The 18,162-nt window shown below is 49.6% G+C and overlaps 1 protein-coding gene across 1 annotated transcript in view; it reads left to right on the top strand.

Moving 5' to 3' along the window:
* LOC135825737 (dynein axonemal heavy chain 1-like) overlaps positions 1-18,162 on the top strand; it is a 100,324-nt gene that overhangs the window by 64,287 nt on the left and 17,875 nt on the right. Inside the window, exons 35-56 of the mRNA XM_065338362.1 lie at positions 525-679; positions 1,008-1,185; positions 1,523-1,717; positions 1,925-2,050; positions 2,274-2,447; positions 2,874-2,996; positions 3,313-3,450; positions 3,981-4,141; positions 4,282-4,439; positions 4,810-4,983; positions 5,456-5,634; positions 6,055-6,285; positions 6,676-6,872; positions 7,078-7,213; positions 9,436-9,644; positions 9,832-10,003; positions 10,362-10,553; positions 11,108-11,227; positions 11,551-11,676; positions 12,166-12,408; positions 12,558-12,638; positions 13,048-13,134. Of these exons, the coding sequence (XP_065194434.1) occupies positions 525-679; positions 1,008-1,185; positions 1,523-1,717; positions 1,925-2,050; positions 2,274-2,447; positions 2,874-2,996; positions 3,313-3,450; positions 3,981-4,141; positions 4,282-4,439; positions 4,810-4,983; positions 5,456-5,634; positions 6,055-6,285; positions 6,676-6,872; positions 7,078-7,213; positions 9,436-9,644; positions 9,832-10,003; positions 10,362-10,553; positions 11,108-11,227; positions 11,551-11,676; positions 12,166-12,408; positions 12,558-12,638; positions 13,048-13,134 (3,555 nt within the window). The remainder of the gene's footprint in view (positions 1-524; positions 680-1,007; positions 1,186-1,522; positions 1,718-1,924; positions 2,051-2,273; positions 2,448-2,873; positions 2,997-3,312; positions 3,451-3,980; positions 4,142-4,281; positions 4,440-4,809; positions 4,984-5,455; positions 5,635-6,054; positions 6,286-6,675; positions 6,873-7,077; positions 7,214-9,435; positions 9,645-9,831; positions 10,004-10,361; positions 10,554-11,107; positions 11,228-11,550; positions 11,677-12,165; positions 12,409-12,557; positions 12,639-13,047; positions 13,135-18,162) is intronic.

Below are 18,162 nucleotides of genomic sequence, written 5' to 3'. Positions count from 1 at the left end.
TGATATGTTTTGGAGAGGTCTTAGTTTGGTGCACGTCAGGGTTCTCCCAACATGGGAACAATCAATGACCCCGTTGAGAAGCCCTGCTATAGGAGCCCAAGAATGTATGGGTGTTAGTGGTGTTATGGGAGGTTCTGCACTGTACTGATGTGTACTGATGTGCACTGATGTGTACTGATGTGTACTGATATGTACTGATGTGTACTGATATGTACTGATGTGTACTGATGTGTACTGGTGTGTACTGGTGTGTACTGGTGTGTACTGATGTGTACTGATGTGTACTGATGTGTACTGATGTGTACTGATGTGTACTGATGTGTACTGGTGTGTACTGATGTGCGCTGCTATTGGTATTCTACTGGATAGCACTCCCAGTATGGGCTTCCAGTGTGGTGTATTACATACTATTGCTGGTGGCATGTGTGGTGTGTTGCACAGTGGTGTTGCTGGGAGCCTGTGTCGTTTATGACCGGTCAGTTCTGCTGCTGGCATTTCTCTATCTTGTTTACTCATATTGGCAGTGCTATCGCGTGCTGAAGAAAGCTCTGTCTGCACTCAAAGGACAAGTGGCACCGACTGGATATGAGTTTACGGAAACTCACACGTTTGTAGTCAACCCGAAGTCCATCACCATGGGTCAGCTGTATGGAGAGTTTGACTTACTGACCCATGAATGGTGAGATTGCCAGCACAATCTGATTGAGTGTGTAAACTGTCCTCTGCTTTAGCGTAGCTAAACGTTGCAAGATGGTGTGCCGCATGATATGAGTACAGAGCGAGTTCCAATAGGATGATCAACTGGTAGTAACCATCAATGATAGCAACCATGTGTTACCAGTAGATACTGGACTAAGCCTACATGTATACACACTTTCAGCCATGTCCAGACATGCTGGGTCACGGTTCTCTGCAGCAAACTGATTAAGTGCATGATTGAAGTGATGAGTTTGGATTGATTGATCCTACCTGGTCTGTACCTGGTCTGTTCCTGTGTGTGCATGAAGGACGGACGGCATTCTCTCATCCCTCATTCGCTGGGGAGCTTCAGCCCAGGACGAGGACAAGAAGTGGTACATGTTTGATGGTCCAGTGGATGCTGTGTGGATTGAGAACATGAACACTGTACTGGACGACAACAAGAAACTCTGCCTTAGCAGTGGAGAGATCATCAAACTCTCTGAGGTAACGCACAACATACATATAGAAGATAGCGCTGTGCATTTAGCAGCTGGTGCATTGAAACAGTGGCACACGCAGAATGCTATTATTGCTCTCCTTTTTATGTCCACTGATAGTGTGCCTGGATGTTTGCGCAAGCATGTTGGTTTGCCTAGTATAGCTACACGAACTAACCCATTCATACTTGCATCACATATAGCTACACGAACTAACCCATTCATACTTGCATCACATATGGCTTTACGAGTACTGCTACCTCTATGCCCCGGCATATCATTCTCTCACGTGTTCATTCTCTCACGTGGACGTGTCCTTCAATGCCGATCTGCTGCCCGCACAGGTGATGACAATGATGTTTGAAGTGCAGGATCTAGCGGTGGCCAGTCCAGCTACGGTCAGTCGCTGTGGCATGGTCTACCTTGAACCCAGCATTCTTGGACTGCAGCCGTTTGTCGAGTGCTGGCTGAAGAGGCTGCCCAAGGCTCTCACTGGCTATGCAGACCAATTGAGCAAGCTCTTTGACACATACATGGAGGTGAGTGTGAGAATACAAGACATGTTAATTTGCTGAGACAGCCTTACGTATAGCCAGGACCTTACCAACAACTGTGCCTTACGTATAGTCAGGACCTTACCAACAACTGTGCCTTACGTATAGCCAGGACCTTACCAACAACTTCTTAGCATAATGTGTGATAGTTGCGTTTGTGTTTCTCTGCTTGTTCTTCTGTCTTGCATGCAGCCATGTGTTGACTTTCTCCGTGAGAACGCCAAGGAGTATGTTCCCTCCGTGGATAGCAACCTGTGTGGCAGTATGATGCGTATCCTGGACTGCTTCTTTGCACCATTTGCACCTCCAAAGAAGCAGGTAACGTGGACGTATGTGACCTTACGATAAGGAGTCAATTTTTTAAAAATCCCAGACCGTGATGTGATGTTTGATATCAAGAGCCTGCTGCGATGGTTATTATGAATATCTCCGAGCCTGGGACATGTGTATACTCTCTAAGTACTGTTGAATGTGAAGAGCTGACAAGCTGATGCCAGCAGCTGTGCTTGATTTCAGAAGTTGATCTCTTTGTTGGTTTCAGCTCGGAGGCAGTGCCAAAACCGTGGAAGTCACATCGGAGAAGCAATCTCTCATAGCCAAGCTAATTGAACCGTGGTTCTTCTTTGCTCTGGTGTGGGGCATCGGCGGTAGTTGTGATGAAGATGGCCGGTGCAAGTTAGACAAGTGTCTGCGTGAGAAGATGAAAGAAAACAATGTGAGTAGGGAGTAACACTGTGTTTGCTAGACGGGGGGAGTGTTTGGGTCAGTGCTTACAAACAGTACTGTCATTGTTACAAGCTGCTGATTTGGAGAGTTTGTAGCATCCATGACTGATTAGAGCTAGCTAGTAAAGCACTGGTAGTCACTGGTAGTGACCAGCAGACATGCCCGGACAAACCATCGTTTAGCATGGATGGTGATGCCATGCCGGGGGAAAACCCCAGCATATACCCTGGATAGCTGTGTCTACTGCAAATGATGCCATGAGCTGTTTCCCTTTCAGTTGCTTTTGACGTTTTGTTTGGTCAAAGTGCTGACTGCTGCCTTACTGCCCAAGGCCATCACATATGGCAGCTTTCCCAATACAATCATTGTCTACACCAGCATGTGCTTGAGTCACGATTCTGTACAATGTCTGCAGGTTGCTCTGCCGTTTCCAGAGGAGGGTCTTGTTTACGACTATCAGATTGATGACCTGGGTGTGAGCAAAGTTGCTGGTGATGATGATGACGATGACGATGCCAAAAAGAAGAAGAAAAAGAAGGTATGCACGCTGTCTGAATGTTGTTGTAATGGCCGAATAATCGCTGGGTTGTACTTGAGGCGCATAGCATAGGTTGTGCTTCCCAAGATGGTCTCACTGTGCTCTTGTAAGATCCGTAAGTCTTGCGGGCCATTCAGTTTGATATCTGTAGGATGACAACGCAAAGGAGTCGATGAGATAATCATGCCGCATATTAACCGGACATGTAGGTGAGTAGTGAGTACAGAATGATGACATCATAGTGTGCACAGCATGATGTCATAGTGTGCACGATGATGTCATGTTATTATATCGGCTTTGATATTCTTGTGTCTAGGTATCCTGGGTGGGCTGGATGGAGGGTTTGCCAGACGTGGTTGTTGATCCAAAGCGGTACTCAGATATCATTGTGCCTACAATGGATACGGTGCGATCAGCAGCACTCATGGAGTTGCTATTGACACACGACAAACAGGTCAGTCCATGCCTACGCTACGCATGCGATTTGTAAAATCCATGATGCACAATGCAGTCTAGCTCTAGCCCGGTGTACACGTAGCATGGTTGCTGCTGCCATTGTTACACAAATAATTGCTGTGCATGCGTCTGTTTGTCTGTTTTGATGTGTAGCCAGGCTCAGGGAAAGGTAATAGCTTTCATATGTAGCAGCGCCCGGTGATAGATCAGGAAGCCGTCTACGTATGCATGTGTTTTTGCCTGATATTCAGCAGTACATGATGACAGATAATGTATGTGTCTCTACTGGCCCTCTAGCCATTCCCAGGAAAACAACTTATATACAATGCATCCTGGCAAGGATGTAATGGTACTGGAGATCATACCTCTAGCATATTGTATCAAGAATGCCGAGATCATGATTAGCTATTGTGACAGACCCTACAATATAAGGAGATTTCTTGCTACTGTATTCTGGTTGTATCCAAACTTCTTTTAGCCTCATTTCTTTTGCTCTGTGTGTTCTGTTTGTTATGTGTAACTGACTAGGTGTTATGTGTGGGCCCAACTGGTACGAGTAAAACTTTGACTGTCGCCAGCAAGCTGCTCAGTCACATGCCCAAGGAATTCCTATCCGAGTTCATTTCATTCTCGGCTCGCACCGGTGCCAATCAAACACAGGATATGATTGACTCAAAGCTGGATAAGAGGTAGGACTCTCGACGCATAGGACACAGTTACTGATTGAGCCCCTGTTGTAAAGTCTTGTCTTGTAATGTCAGTTCTGTGTCCCCGGCCATGCTGCCAACAATGTCATCGGTTTGCTCGTCTACTGTGTGTTGCTTGACAGACGGAAGGGCATCTTCGCCCCACCACTGGGCAAGTTCTGCATCTTCTTTATTGATGACCTCAACATGCCGGCATTGGAAACGTACGGTGCACAGCCTCCAATAGAACTGCTCCGCCAGTGGATGGACCATGGCGGCTGGTATGATAGAAAACAGATAGGTGAGTGTAACAGGGCAAATTCAGGCGATCACAAGTACATGACTTATATATTGCAAGCTCGAAAGTCAAAACAGCAATGACATTGCAAGAGCAACGTTGCACGGGATCTTGAAGGGTGCGTGCCCGTGTGACTTGCGCATGCGCGCAGGTCGGACCAGCTCGCTGGGCTGGCTACTAACTTGTGTTAACACATTTTGCTCATCATACATGTACATTATTGTGTAGACCTTCAAAACTCCATGCTATTTCTACTCGATCAATACATCAGGGCAAAATGCCTCCATTCCATCATCTGAACCAGGTGATGTAATGCTGTTGGTCTAGTGACGCTGATCTAACTGTCCCGTATCTTGTCTCGGCTTTTGTATAGGCGCTTTCCGTAACCTTGTTGACATTGGCTTCATCTGTGCAATGGGTCCTCCTGGTGGCGGTAGAAACCCGGTAACGCCGCGTTTCCTTCGTCACTTCAACTTCTTGACATTCTGCGAAATGGAGACATCGAGCAAGCACAGGATCTTCAAAACAATCCTTGATAGTTGGTTAGGTAAGATGGAGATGGCAACATTCATGCCTACTACTTCTGTTAGTTTGATATGTGTATAGCTCATGTGTATAGCTCATGGTATGCATGCTATGTATGGTGTTCATGCTGGACGGCTTGGTCTTGAAGATGCACAGACCGTCATATTGATCCTGCTTTGCAGGAGGGGGTTTCCCTTAGCAATGTTGTTATACAGGCTATCATCACAGGGTTTCCTTGTCTGATGCTCTAAACTGTGTTACTCCCCTAACAACAGTTGGGGCCCAAAGAAATCCAATTCTTTAGCATAAGAGCTGACGCTCGGCAGTACGTGGCCACAAGACCGGCTTTCTGACACTTGGTCTTAGCCCTATGCAAGGGATCCGGGGGAGAACACCAGGGGAAGGAGGCCGGGGAGGGGAAGGGTTCAGAATTCCTTTGCCTTTCCTGCAGTCGCTGCCGTGGACATTGTCTTCTGGCATTGTGTGCTGTGTAGTTGAATTGCCAGACTGTGCAGCACTGAGCGACATACTGGTGACAACGACCATTGACATCTACGGGACGATCACTTCCCAGCTCTTGCCCACGCCAGCCAAGTCACATTATACATTCAACTTGCGTGACCTGTCCAAGGTCTTTCAAGGCCTACTCATGGCCAAGCCATCTAAAGTGAAGGTAATATGTGTATACTCTCAGGATGCAGGGGAGTGGTGCACTTTGACATTGTAGGAAGATTTCCACTTCAGGAAAATCCTGCTCCGAACACGACAATATCACTAGGAACACTCCGCTGTACTTGGAAGATTCGTAAAATACACGAGACTAGCTAGCAAGTGTGACTGGATCTTTACCCTCGCTGGGCCGGGGATTATATTGAACAGTGAAGAGCCTACACTACCCAACATGTGTAAACACTTGAAGTGACACTGGTAATATGACAGGGTACTCTGAGCTTAGCCTACATTTCTCCGTTCTACAGCTTAGCCTACATTTCTCCGTTCTACAGCTTAGCCTACATTTCTCCGTTCTACAGCTTAGCCTACATTTCTCCGTTCTACAGCTTAGCCTAAATTTCTCTTTTCTACTTTCCGACAGGACGACGTGGGCCTGTACCGTCTGTGGTTCCACGAGTGCTGCCGTGTGTTCGAAGACCGCCTGGTGAACAACGAGGATCGTAACTGGTTTGAAGACCTGTTGCGCAACAAGATGGCAACTGATCTGAATGTTTCCGTGGATGATGTTTTACCTCACGGCCTTCCAATTTACGGTGATTTTGCACAAGGTTCAGACGTGAAGACGTACGAGGAGATCACCGACATTGGAAAGGTAAGCTGGATGTTCATTTCCCTAGTACTGTTTTAAGGGGATGGAAAAAAGCTGTGCTTGAACTCACCTCGAACTCACGGCGAGTAGATGGGACTTGCTGGCATAGTGCACGTGATTAAAAATTGTATTCATCAAACATCATACGTTGTGTGTGTGTGTGTGTGTGTGTGTGTATGTAGGGGTGTGTATGTGTGTGTGTGTGTGTGCGTTTGTGTGTGTGTGTGTATGTGTGCGTGTGCGCGCGCGCGCGCGCGCGTGTGTGTGTGTGTGTGTGTGTGTGTGTGTGTTGTGAGAGACTTCTACCATTCTGTGTCAAATTGACAACTGAGACTTTGGTAAAGTCCGGCCAAACGTCTGGTCTTGTGTCCTGACATGGTTGTCATTCTGCAGATGGTTCGTGTAATTGAAGAAAACCTGGAGGATTACAACCAGACAAGCACAGCTCCCATGAATCTCGTGCTGTTCTTGGACGCCGCACGGCACGTAGCTCGTATCAGCCGTATCATCCGACAGCCACTGGGCAATGCGCTGCTACTTGGTGTTGGCGGCAGTGGTCGTCAGAGTCTCACACGACTGGCGTCCCATATGTAAGTCACACCACAAGCAACAAGTGTTTCCCCAGCGAAATCTGTGCCTTTTTCACTATACACTGTATGGCAGCATAGGGTTCCACGCATTGTCAATGCTGCTTGGTCGTAATGTGCAGTGCTGATCCAGAAGAGCTTTGTGTCTCAAACCTGCTCTTTGTTCATGTGGTTGTGTTCATGCGTGTGCATGCATACATGTGGTCAGGGCTGACTTTGAATGCTTCCAAATTGAGCTCTCTAAGAACTATGGCATCACGGAGTGGAAAGAAGACCTGAAGAATATCATGCTGAAGGCTGGGTTAGAGGACATATCCATGGTCTTCTTGTTCAGTGATACTCAGGTCAGTGATGATGTGGTGAAATCCACTGCACTTGCTGTTAAATCCACTGCACTTGCTGTTAAATTCAGTGTCTGCTCTAGGATTGTAGGACAGCCGGGTACACGTGTACCTGGCGCAACCATTTCAACCGGGTCGGAGCCGGGTACTCATGCACCTGACACTGTCTCACCAGCCGAGTCACATGCTTTAACTGGTTGGTTGGTTTATTTTAATTCGGACAATAAACGGGAACTAGGCCCAATGATATAAAGGCGAATGGATAAGCCGCATTTAGAAAAGAGAGGACAGGAATTAGAAAATTACGAAAGAAGAAGAAGTATCTGACACATATAAGCCATGTAGTCAGTCCTTTCAAAGTTCGAAAGTGTAAAGTACCAACCGGGTCACAGGTGACCCGGTACTATATTTTCAACCGGGTCCAAGCGCCGCCCAACCGGGTGGATTACCCGGCTCACCCGGCGCTGGAGCAGACACTGAAATCCACTGCACTTGCTGTTAAATCCACTGCACTTGCTGTTAAATCCACTGCACTTGCTGTTAAATCCACTACACGTGCTGTTAAATCCACTATACTTGCTGTTAAATTCACTGCACTTGCTGTTAAATCCACTACACTTGCTGTTAAATCCACTACACTTGCTGTTAAATCCACTGCACTTGCTGCGTGACGACGTTCTCGGCAGTAGGGCCGCAACCTGGAACACGTGTGATCTCATACTATCAGCCTTGAATCAATTTACTTGGTCCGCCCAGTTACAATTGGCGCTTATCTTCACACTTGTCTCAGGAAAGAAATACGAATATTTGAAGCAAGCCACGATCACAAAGCACTATATACATGATTATTTACATGTCAGTAAGCAACTCAGTCGAAAATTCAAGCAAGTTACACATCCTCCTCGCCACTATCGTCGCTGGAGGAAGAGCTAAAAACGTTCGATCCGGACAGCTGCTGCACGTGTCGTTTCATAGCTTGTTCCACTTCTCGTCTCGAATCACGCTCAAAGGCAGTGCATGCCTGTCACCTTGCCGATCAGAAGCTGAGTGAGACTGCCTGCATGTTGACTGTAAGTGTTACCTCCGTTCGTCCCAACAATGCGTCTTTGTTTGAGACAAAAAGGCAACGCCATATCAGTGTCCCTTTTTCGAATCGCCTCTTGCACTTGTCGTATTTGCTGATCAGCACCCACACGAGCCGCTGGTGCTTGTACATGCAGCGCAGTGATAGCTTCCGCTTGATGTAGCACATGTGCGTACGGCACCTACAAGTAAGTGCTAACGCCGTGCACCAGTCTTTTCGGCTAGTTTCCTGAAAGTCCTTTGCACGAGTGTTTCCCTCAGGACTTGGTGTTTTCCTTGATTAGCTCCTTTGCCCTGTCCTCTGTGAGGTTCAAAGTGTGTCCGCCGGATTGGTCTCACTTACTGGAGATGTCGACATGAGCTGCAGTTTCTTCGTCAGCGATTTGCTGGTGATAGCCCTTCACTAGGCGCTGTGCTGTGCAAGCACTGAAAATTCAAGCTCACGAAGCGCTTTTTCAGCTTTTCTTTACCTCCCCGGGGTAAACAATCCTTGCCATCAGACAGCTGGACGTAGACAGAAACTGTATTCTCCATCGCTCTGAAATGCGAACATCCTGACCTATTTTACGGACTCGAGCGGAGGTTGCAGTGTTTTCTTGCGCTGACGGAAGTGTTCGTCGGCGGCAGCTCCGTCAAAAAGACTCAAACGAACCGATCGCAACTTCTGTGATGGTTTGTGCCGCCATGTCGTCGGATGCAATGGTCAATGGTTATGTTCGGATGGTGAATCGCTGGTTCCATGCCGTGTGACACAGGCAGAACACCGAAAAACCAAGTGAGAAGATAAGCGCCAATTTTAACTTGGCGGACCAAGTAACGTATACCGAAAGACTGCCTCTGAAGTAATGTGATATTCCTTTTTGTGTTGGAATGGGTTGCAGGGGTCCACTTCTGCCACCCAATAGAGTGGTACGGTGATGGTATGGCAGCATTGTCGATACACTTAGCAAGTCTGGGCATTTGAGTGTACAGTCATAACACCGTGATTCATTTTAGCAAAGGAGGCTGGTTGAAAGGAGGCTGGTTGAAAGGAGGCTGGTTGAAAGGAGGCTGGTTAAAAGGCACTGCAAAGGAGGCTGGTTGAAAGGCATTGCTTTATGTATCGTTCCTATGTCCTTTTCCTTCCTATCGATGTTCTGCAGATCAAAGAAGAAAGCTTCCTGGAGGATATCAACAACATTCTGAACTCTGGCGATGTGCCGAATATCTATGCCTTGGACGAATTGGACAAGATCTATGCTTCGATGAAAGGCATTGTGCAAGACATGGGGTTGGCCCCCACCAAGGCGAACTTGTTCTCTGCTTACACCAAGCGCGTCCGCTCAAACATTCACAGTGTCATCACCATGAGGTTAGCTGTTGATGTATGCATGCGTACATGCGCACATGCGCACATGCTTGCTTGCATTCTTGTATGTGTACACGTTTGTGTACAGCCATGCCTTTGTAACCAAATATGACCTCAGACCTGCAAATCAAGGCTGGAGACCTGCAAAAAGAATTTTTGTGATGTCATCTGTTTGCTACTGCTTGTTCAGCCCCATTGGTGAGACATTCCGTGAGCGTTTGCGTATGTTCCCGTCGCTGGTCAATTGCTGCACCATCGATTGGTTCTCCGCGTGGCCAGACGAGGCTCTGCAATCAGTGGCACGCTCTTTCATGAGCGAAATGACAGAGTTGGATGTTGAGGCTGATGTCATCACGGGCTTGGTGAGTCGCATGTCGACATCCATTCCAAATTGTAGCATACCCTTTGCCCAGTCAGTGTTACCATGGTTCTTATTGTGTTGCATGATGCTATACCCAGCGGAGTACAGCAGCATAGCCGAAAAGCAATATTTGTCAGAAGTATCCTCACCTCCCTCAAACTTATGAGATGCAATAGTCCTATGCCATGTTATCGTGCATGTCATTGAAGTCTTTTCTCCCTCCTCATACCCATTCAAAAGCAGTCCTAGCAACTTCAGGGTCTACTTTGGTATGCATTAACTTACCATATTATGTGTGTATGTGTGTATGTGTGTGTGCCCATGCACGTGCACGTGCGTGCGTTCATTCCTCTGTACAGGTTGACATCTGCGTCGCTATTCACATGTCCGTTGCGGATGTATCCAAGAAGTTCCTGTCTGAGCTGTCACGTCACAACTATGTGACACCGACTAGCTACCTGGAGCTTCTTGGTATCTTCTCAAAGCTACTCAAAGTGAAGAAGACTGAAGTCCTGAACCAGCGTAACAGAACGAAGATAGGCTTGGACAAGGTATATTTTCTGTCCAGGAGCTGACGTTGACATTCAAGATTTCTACAATGTTGTAACTGGAAGAGGTTGTTAGGTTTAGATGTCGTCCTCTGTCACAGCATGTTTGTCTCTTTCCTATTTGTAGGGTAGACCGTGACGAAGTGACTGGAAAGTACATGCCTAGTCTGAAACCAATGTGAAATGAAACAAATAGCCTTGAAGTGGGAATCATAAGTTCGTATTCTAGGCTCTTGCTTCCAAGTATGTAGCATCACTGACTCCAGCCTGGTTCGTTACGTACAACTCCAGGATGTGATCTATCATCGAGGGGTGCTAACCTGAGAAGTTCACTTATTTCTCCAGGCTCCACATTCTTCTAACCGTGAGCCTAGTGTGTCTATCAGTTTGTGTGTGTGTGTGTGTGTGTGTGTGTGTGTGTGTGTGTGTGTGTGTGTGTGTGTGTGTGTGTGTGTGTGTGTGTGTGTGTGTGTGTGTGTGTTGACCATTGTCGTGTGTTCTGTCACTCCACTCACATCTCCGCCTCTGCGTCTGCCTCTGCATTTGTCTCTAACTAGCTGCTGTCCACAGCGAAAGAAGTTGCCAAGCTCCAAGAGGATCTGGAAGAGATGCAGCCCATGTTGAAGAAGGCTCAAGTGGAGACCGAGGAGACCATCGTTCAAATCAATAGAGATACGGTGAGCATTCGTGCCCTGCCTCACCACACTGGTTCTGTTGAACCGCAAGCCATGGGCCACAGGCCAGACAAATATGCGCTGCTGTGAGCTGTGAGCTGTGAGCTGTGAGCACTTGCAATAGACAACGATTTCGCTTGGGGCACACAATGTTGTACTTGGGCTTGCATTGTACTGATCTTAGCATGCAATACTGATGTAGTTGTAAGCACAGTGTTCTCTCATGTTACCTTGGCATTGTATCTACTTTGTGGGATAGACCTGTACAAAGATCCTTAGTGATTTGTATTCAAGGTCTTGTTCTGTTCAATGTTTGCACATCACAGTTAGTCGCCAATGAGACTCGAGCGCGGGTGAAACAAGAGGAGGAGCAGGCACTTCAGAAAGCCATGGAAACTGAAGCAATCAAAAACAGCGCCCAGAAAGATCTGGATGAAGCTTTGCCAGCGTTGGTAGGTGCATGCAGCAGTGCTATCTTCCGTGGTATCATGTTGATCCTCAGTACGGAGTTCATAGCATGGTGCAGCAGCAAATTACGTATATGTCTCGGGTAGGAAGGATACTCGCTGTTTAGCTGCCTGGACATACAACTTCAGTTTCTGCAAGTATTTTGTTCTTATCAAAAAGAGCCTGTTTGGCTTAGGAATGGTCTTTTTAGATTAATGTTCTTGCTAACGTACTACAACACATTTGACTAGCTATATCTAGATGAATCAAGTGCAGTGTCATACAGCACCGTCCCTGTGTGTGTGTGTGGGTGTGTGTGTGTGGGTGTGGGTGTATGTGGTGTGTGTTTACGTGTGGGTGTTTACGTGTGTGTATGTGTGCGCTTGTGCGCGCGCGTGTGTGTGCATATGTGCATGCGAGCGCATGCGTGTCCGCATGTCCAGTGCTTGATCCTAACATGGCTGTGTGTGCTGTTATGCTCTGCTGACTTTCAGGATGCTGCTCTGGCTAGTTTGAAATTGCTTAACAAAGGCCACGTCACCGAGGTTCGGTCTCTAACACGCCCGCCGCAAGGTGTACGCATGGTGATCGAGGCATGCTGTATCATGAAGGAAGTCAAGCCAAAGAAGGTGGCTGGTGACAAGCCGGGTGTGAAGATCGACGACTATTGGGAAGTTGGCAAGGCAATGATTCAAGATCCAAACAAGTTTTTGGAAAGTTTGTTCAACTATGACAAGGTACATGCATGTGATATTCTTCATTCTCATAAGAATGACCTTTACCTTAGCAATACTGACGATGACTGGAGCTGCATGTTTTTGATTGTTGGAATGTGATTCTGTCCATCTACATCGCCGCTTGTCACTTTCTTGTGTCACTTTTGCAGGAAAACATCCCCAGCCAAGTTATTGAAAAGATTCAGCCGTATATCGACAATCAGGATTTCATGCCTGAGGCTATCAAGAAGGTCAGAAAAGCAAAGATAAACTCTACGGTCCGATTGCAATACTTTACTAGTTTCGGGTTGCACTGATAATAGTAATAGACTTGGTTGTGCTGTGGAGTTCCAAGAAGATTAATAGCCTCCGGAAAGGAAACAGCTCGTTTTTACCAGTTGCGAGTCACACACGACGTTGGTTTGAGGAGTTGTTCCCAACAAGAAATAGAGGGTCTGATAGCCCAGGGGCCCTCGATGTGCTTTGTTTCTACCTAGGTCGTCATGTGTGTTGTTCAAACTGATAGAAACGTCTTTGCAATACAAAAACATGTGCCCGATAATCTGTGTGTGTGTGTGTGTGTGTGTGTGTGTGTGTGTGTGTGTGTGTGTGTGTGTGTGTGTGTGTGTGTGTGTGTGTGTGTGTGTGTGTTGTCTGCAGGTTTCCTTGGCGTGCACATCTATTTGCCAATGGGTGCGTGCCATGCACAAATATCACTTTGTGGCCAAGGGTGTCGAGCCTAAACGAGTAAGTTGCCTGGGCTTCCGGAGGCACTTGGTGTCACTTTTTGATAACATCCGACCAAGTACACATGTTTTAACGACTGCCCTTCCATTGCCATTTCCTGTGTTACGGATAGGTCCACTGCAGTGCATATGACTGCAGTGCATATGACCTGTGTGCCTATTGGCTCACTGTGCATGGATACTAATTGCAAAGACATCACAGTCACAGATGTGCATCTGGAAAGAAGACATTGTCTGTTGCCATGCGTAGGATTAGTGCCGGGTAGAGCTCAGTGCAGTCAGCGTTGAAGGTTGAATGGTGGTATAAACGAGTATCAGCCACTTTCCTTATCACCTACTTCTTACCATCCTTTTCTTGTCAAGCATGGGCTTTCTTGTACTATACTACCTACACACCCTCAATAACACTACTTTAAAATCGGTTGTGGCGACAAACGCGATTAGGCCGGCTGCAGGGACGCCGTAATGTCGCACTCGCCCCAGCACCATTCAAACAGTTCCCTTTGGCAGTTCACGGCACGAACTTCAACAAAGCCCCGTGAATGCGTACTAGGGGAAGGCTAGACAGCATGTCTCTAGACATCAATAGGCATCGTATGAAAAGCCAGTCAATAGCACTAAAGAGCGAAAGCCTTTGTCACGGTTCGGTTTCACTCGCGCACCGGGCCCGAGCTGCCAGCGCAAACAAATGCCGGGCGCGAGCTGGCAGCACGAACAAACACCGTACTCACACGAGACCGCTGGGCCAACGGATGGCCACAGCCATCAAAAACAGGAACAAACCCATCCACGGCTCTTTCTCTTGCTAGCTGTGCTGCTGCGTGCATCCAACTGTTTTGCAATTTCTCAGGTCAGGGGCTACCGCTCACCCAAACGCCCCAGCTGTCTGCCGCGACTACAACCAAGGCCGCTGCCAACGCGCAGCCTGTCGCTACGGCCACCAGTGCAGCACATGCTTTGGCAGCCACCCCGCCAAGTCATGCCCAGGAAAGCCAGCCGCCGCCAGCCGCGACCAATAGCTCGCAGTTGCCCAGCTTGGAGACTCGGTCACTCCAGTCACTCACCGGTAACTCTACACTCACCCAGGCCAATAGCACTCACACACTCTGCCCAGCTGCTCACATCTCTCCTACACGCACCCTCGCTCACGAGCCAATCCATTTGCACACGCCTGTAACCCCCATTAACGTTTCTTACCTGCAGGACGCTTTGTGTCAGCATCCTGATCCGGCTTTTGCCTCATTCGTAATACATTCTTTGTCTTACGGGTTCGATATTGGGTTTGCTGGTCCCCGTACCTTCCGAGTCTCTCGTAATCTCAAATCAGCGATTGAGCACCCTGACATTGTCGATGCTGCCATCGGTCGTGAAATTGCCGCAGGTCGCATGGCCGGTCCCTACCAAGAGCCCCCCTTCACACTTACACACGTCTCCGGTTTGGGTGTGGTTCCCAAGAAGTCACGGTCGGTGCAAAAATGGCGCTTGATTATGCATCTGTCAGCACCACAGGGCCACTCAGTGAACGATGGTATCCCTGTCGACAAATTCTCTGTACAGTACTGTTCGGTCGACGAGGGCGTAAATCTCGCACGGTCCCTAGGCCGTGGCTGCCATCTGTGGAAGGTCGACCTCCAAGACGCATTTCGCATTTGTCCAGTACGGAAAGAGGACTGGGAACTATTATGCCTGTTCTGGCGCGGGCAATATTACGTGGACAAATGCCTACCCTTCGGCCTTCGCTCATCACCGTCGCTGTTTAACAAAGTCGCAGACGCCCTCCAGTGGGTCATGTCGCACAACTTCGACGTAGCCCCAGTCATCCACTACTTAGACGACTACCTTGGTGGAGCGACGGACTCTATCGGCGCACAGCACCAGCTTGACCGTGCCCTGGTAGCCTGCCACGACTTAGGCTTCCCGGTCAATCCAAAAAAGGTGGAAGGCCCTAGTACAACCCTGACATTCCTCGGTGTCATGCTGGACACAGAGCGCTTCGAAATCCGCCTCCCATCCGACAAGTTAGAAGACCTTCTCATTGCCCTCAAGGCTTGGCAACATACCCGCCCTACCGCCCGCAAGTCTGAATTGTTGTCCCTGATAGGTCACCTCAGCTTTGCCTGCAAGGCGGTCCCTGCGGGCCGCATGTTTCTGCGCCGCCTCATTGATCTCAGCACGACGGTCCCGCATCCAAACGATTACATCAGAATCACAGAAGACGCCAAAGCAGACATCCAGTGGTGGCTTGACTTCCTCCCTGCCTGGAATGGCGTCGCCTTCTTCCTAGAACCCACGTGGTCAGCCGCCGCCGATATGGACCTCTACACGGACGCATCTAGAGCCATCGGCTATGGTGCTTTCTTCGCCGGCCGGTGGCTCCAACACCGGTGGCAGAGGCACCAATCCCAGAGATCCATCGCGTGGATGGAGCTCTTTGCCATCGTGGCCGCAGCATCCACATGGGCACCGCAGCTGCATCTGAAGCGCATCCGCTTCCACTGCGACAACCGTAGCGTATGCGACATCTGGCTCCGCTCACGCACAAAGTGCCCCGACTTAATGGCGCTGGTACGCACTTTGTTTGCCATTGCTGCCCGACACAACTTTCACGTCATAGTCTCCCACATCCCCGGCACTGACAATGCGATTGCTGACTCTCTGTCTCGGTTTCAGATGGCCCGATTTCGCCGACTGGCACCCACAGCAGAAGACACGCCATCTCCGGTGCCCGAGAGCACCTACTCCCTCTGATGTTGGAGGGTCAGGCCTACCAGTGGCTAGGCCTGTCAGCGTCCACACGTGCCACATACGCGACAGCCTGGAAACGACTGCACCAATTCTGCCAACTAGTCGGCACCAAGGTGATTACAGACACCATCATGCCGGCGTTTGTAGCCTACCTGGCGCGTCAACATGCCGCGTCAACCGTCCGCCTGTATGTGTCGGCGATCCGGGCAATTGCCAAAGAAAACGGCAAAGATCTCTCGTCGCGAAGAGTGGACCTCGCAGTTCAAGGAGTGGCACGTGCACAGGCCAACCGAACTAAAAACGCCAGTAAGCCAATCCTCCTGCCCCACATGGCAGCTATGCGCAGGGCCCTGATACGGTCTAACCTCAACGCGACCGACCGAGCCATGGTATGGGCAGCTATTTGCCTGGGCTTCTTTGCGTGTCTCCGGGCAAGTGAGTACACTTCCACAACCGCCACGACCATGTCAGACGGTGGCCTCCGAACAGAAGACCTCTCCATCACGCCGCAGGCAATACAGGTCACAATCAAGAAGTCCAAGACCGACCAACTCGGCAAGGGTCACTCCGTCCGGCTCACAACCACCAACTCAACGGTTTGCCCGGTCAAAGCCATGCATACCTATCTATCAAGACGCCCCAACCTGCCCAATAGACCACTGTTCGTTGACAGCTGTGGCAAGTTCCTAACTGCACCAAGACTCACCCGTCTAATCCGTCAGCTCCTGAGCAGCGCAGGGTACCCACCTATCCAGTATTCACTGCACGGCCTCAGAGCCGGAGCCACAACCACAGGAGCAATGAGCGGCTTCACCGAATCCGAGATCATGAAACTCGGCAGATGGCGAAGTGCCTGCTACAAGAACTATGTACGCTGTGGAAAGTAACTGTTCGCCGTCCGCAGGCGCGCAAGCGCGCACAGCCACACCCACATACACGCACCCGCAGACACATACACACGCACGCACACACACCCACGCATGCACACACACATGCATGCACGCGTACACGCACCCACAGTCTGACACCGCACAAGCATGCATGCAGGTACACACGCTGCGCACACGCTGGTACGCCCATTCGCGGACGTATGCACTCACGTTCTAGCACTGACTGTGCACGCACGCCTCTGATACTTATGATAAGTTATCTGCACCACTCTGTTGCTGTGCTATAGCTCCCACCTAGCGGTGTGGGACACCCCATGCTATGGCGGTGTGGGACACCCCAGACCATGGCGGTGTGGGACACCCCATGCCATGGCGGTGTGGGACACCCCATGCCATGGCGGTGTGGGACACCCCATGCCATGGCGGTGTGGGACACCCCATGTGTGCACGCACGCTCCGACTACATGCGATTCAAACCCTTCTCGGTGTCACTAAGGGAAAACAAACATGCGAAGGGCACGCATTTGAACTACGTACATGTAGCTGAAGCGCTTGAATACCACACTAAGGTCATTCGGCTGACCAACGCGGCATTTGGGGGCATTCGGCGGCTTGGTCTGATTCCTAGCTTGTTGGTAACCGGCTTGAGGTTTCCAAGGTTGCTATGACAACGTGCAGTCATGCGCAGGGCCACCCAACATGCGTTGGGGGCCCAGGAAAGACAGAAACGCGTTGCTAGGCAACAGCAAAAGCGCTCAGCGAGTATCACGCTACTCATGCAGCACGCACGCTGGCTTAGGGTATCACGCTACCCTTGCGCTGCGGGGTACCACATTGCCCCTCGCTGGAATCAGACCCGCGCCCCGGATACCTTGCGCTGGCCTCCTGACGGCCAAACTCAACCAACTTGCGCGCTGTGACTGGGGTTGTGCATACCTTAGCAACATAATGTGGCCCAGGTCGGCAGACTTTCAATTAGCCAAGCGAGCTACTCAGGCCAGGGCGCATGATCACTATTCGCAGCACTTATCGTCCATGCAGCAGTCGGGTTAAAATCGGTTGTGGCGACAAACGCGATTAGGCCGGCTGCAGGGACGCCGTAATGTCGCACTCGCCCCAGCACCATTCAAACAGTTCCCTTTGGCAGTTCACGGCACAAACTTCAACAAAGCCCCGTGAATGCGTACTAGGGGAAGGCTAGACAGCATGTCTCTAGACATCAATAGGCATCGTATGAAAAGCCAGTCAATAGCACTAAAGAGCGAAAGCCTTTGTCACGGTTCGGTTTCACTCGCGCACCGGGCCCGAGCTGCCAGCGCAAACAAATGCCGGGCGCGAGCTGGCAGCACGAACAAACACCGTACTCACACGAGACCGCTGGGCCAACGGATGGC

This window comes from Sycon ciliatum, chromosome 1 (genome assembly GCF_964019385.1).
Source record: "Sycon ciliatum chromosome 1, ocSycCili1.1, whole genome shotgun sequence".
Lineage (NCBI taxonomy): Eukaryota > Metazoa > Porifera > Calcarea > Leucosolenida > Sycettidae > Sycon > Sycon ciliatum.
This window is presented reverse-complemented; position numbering and strand designations above follow the sequence as displayed.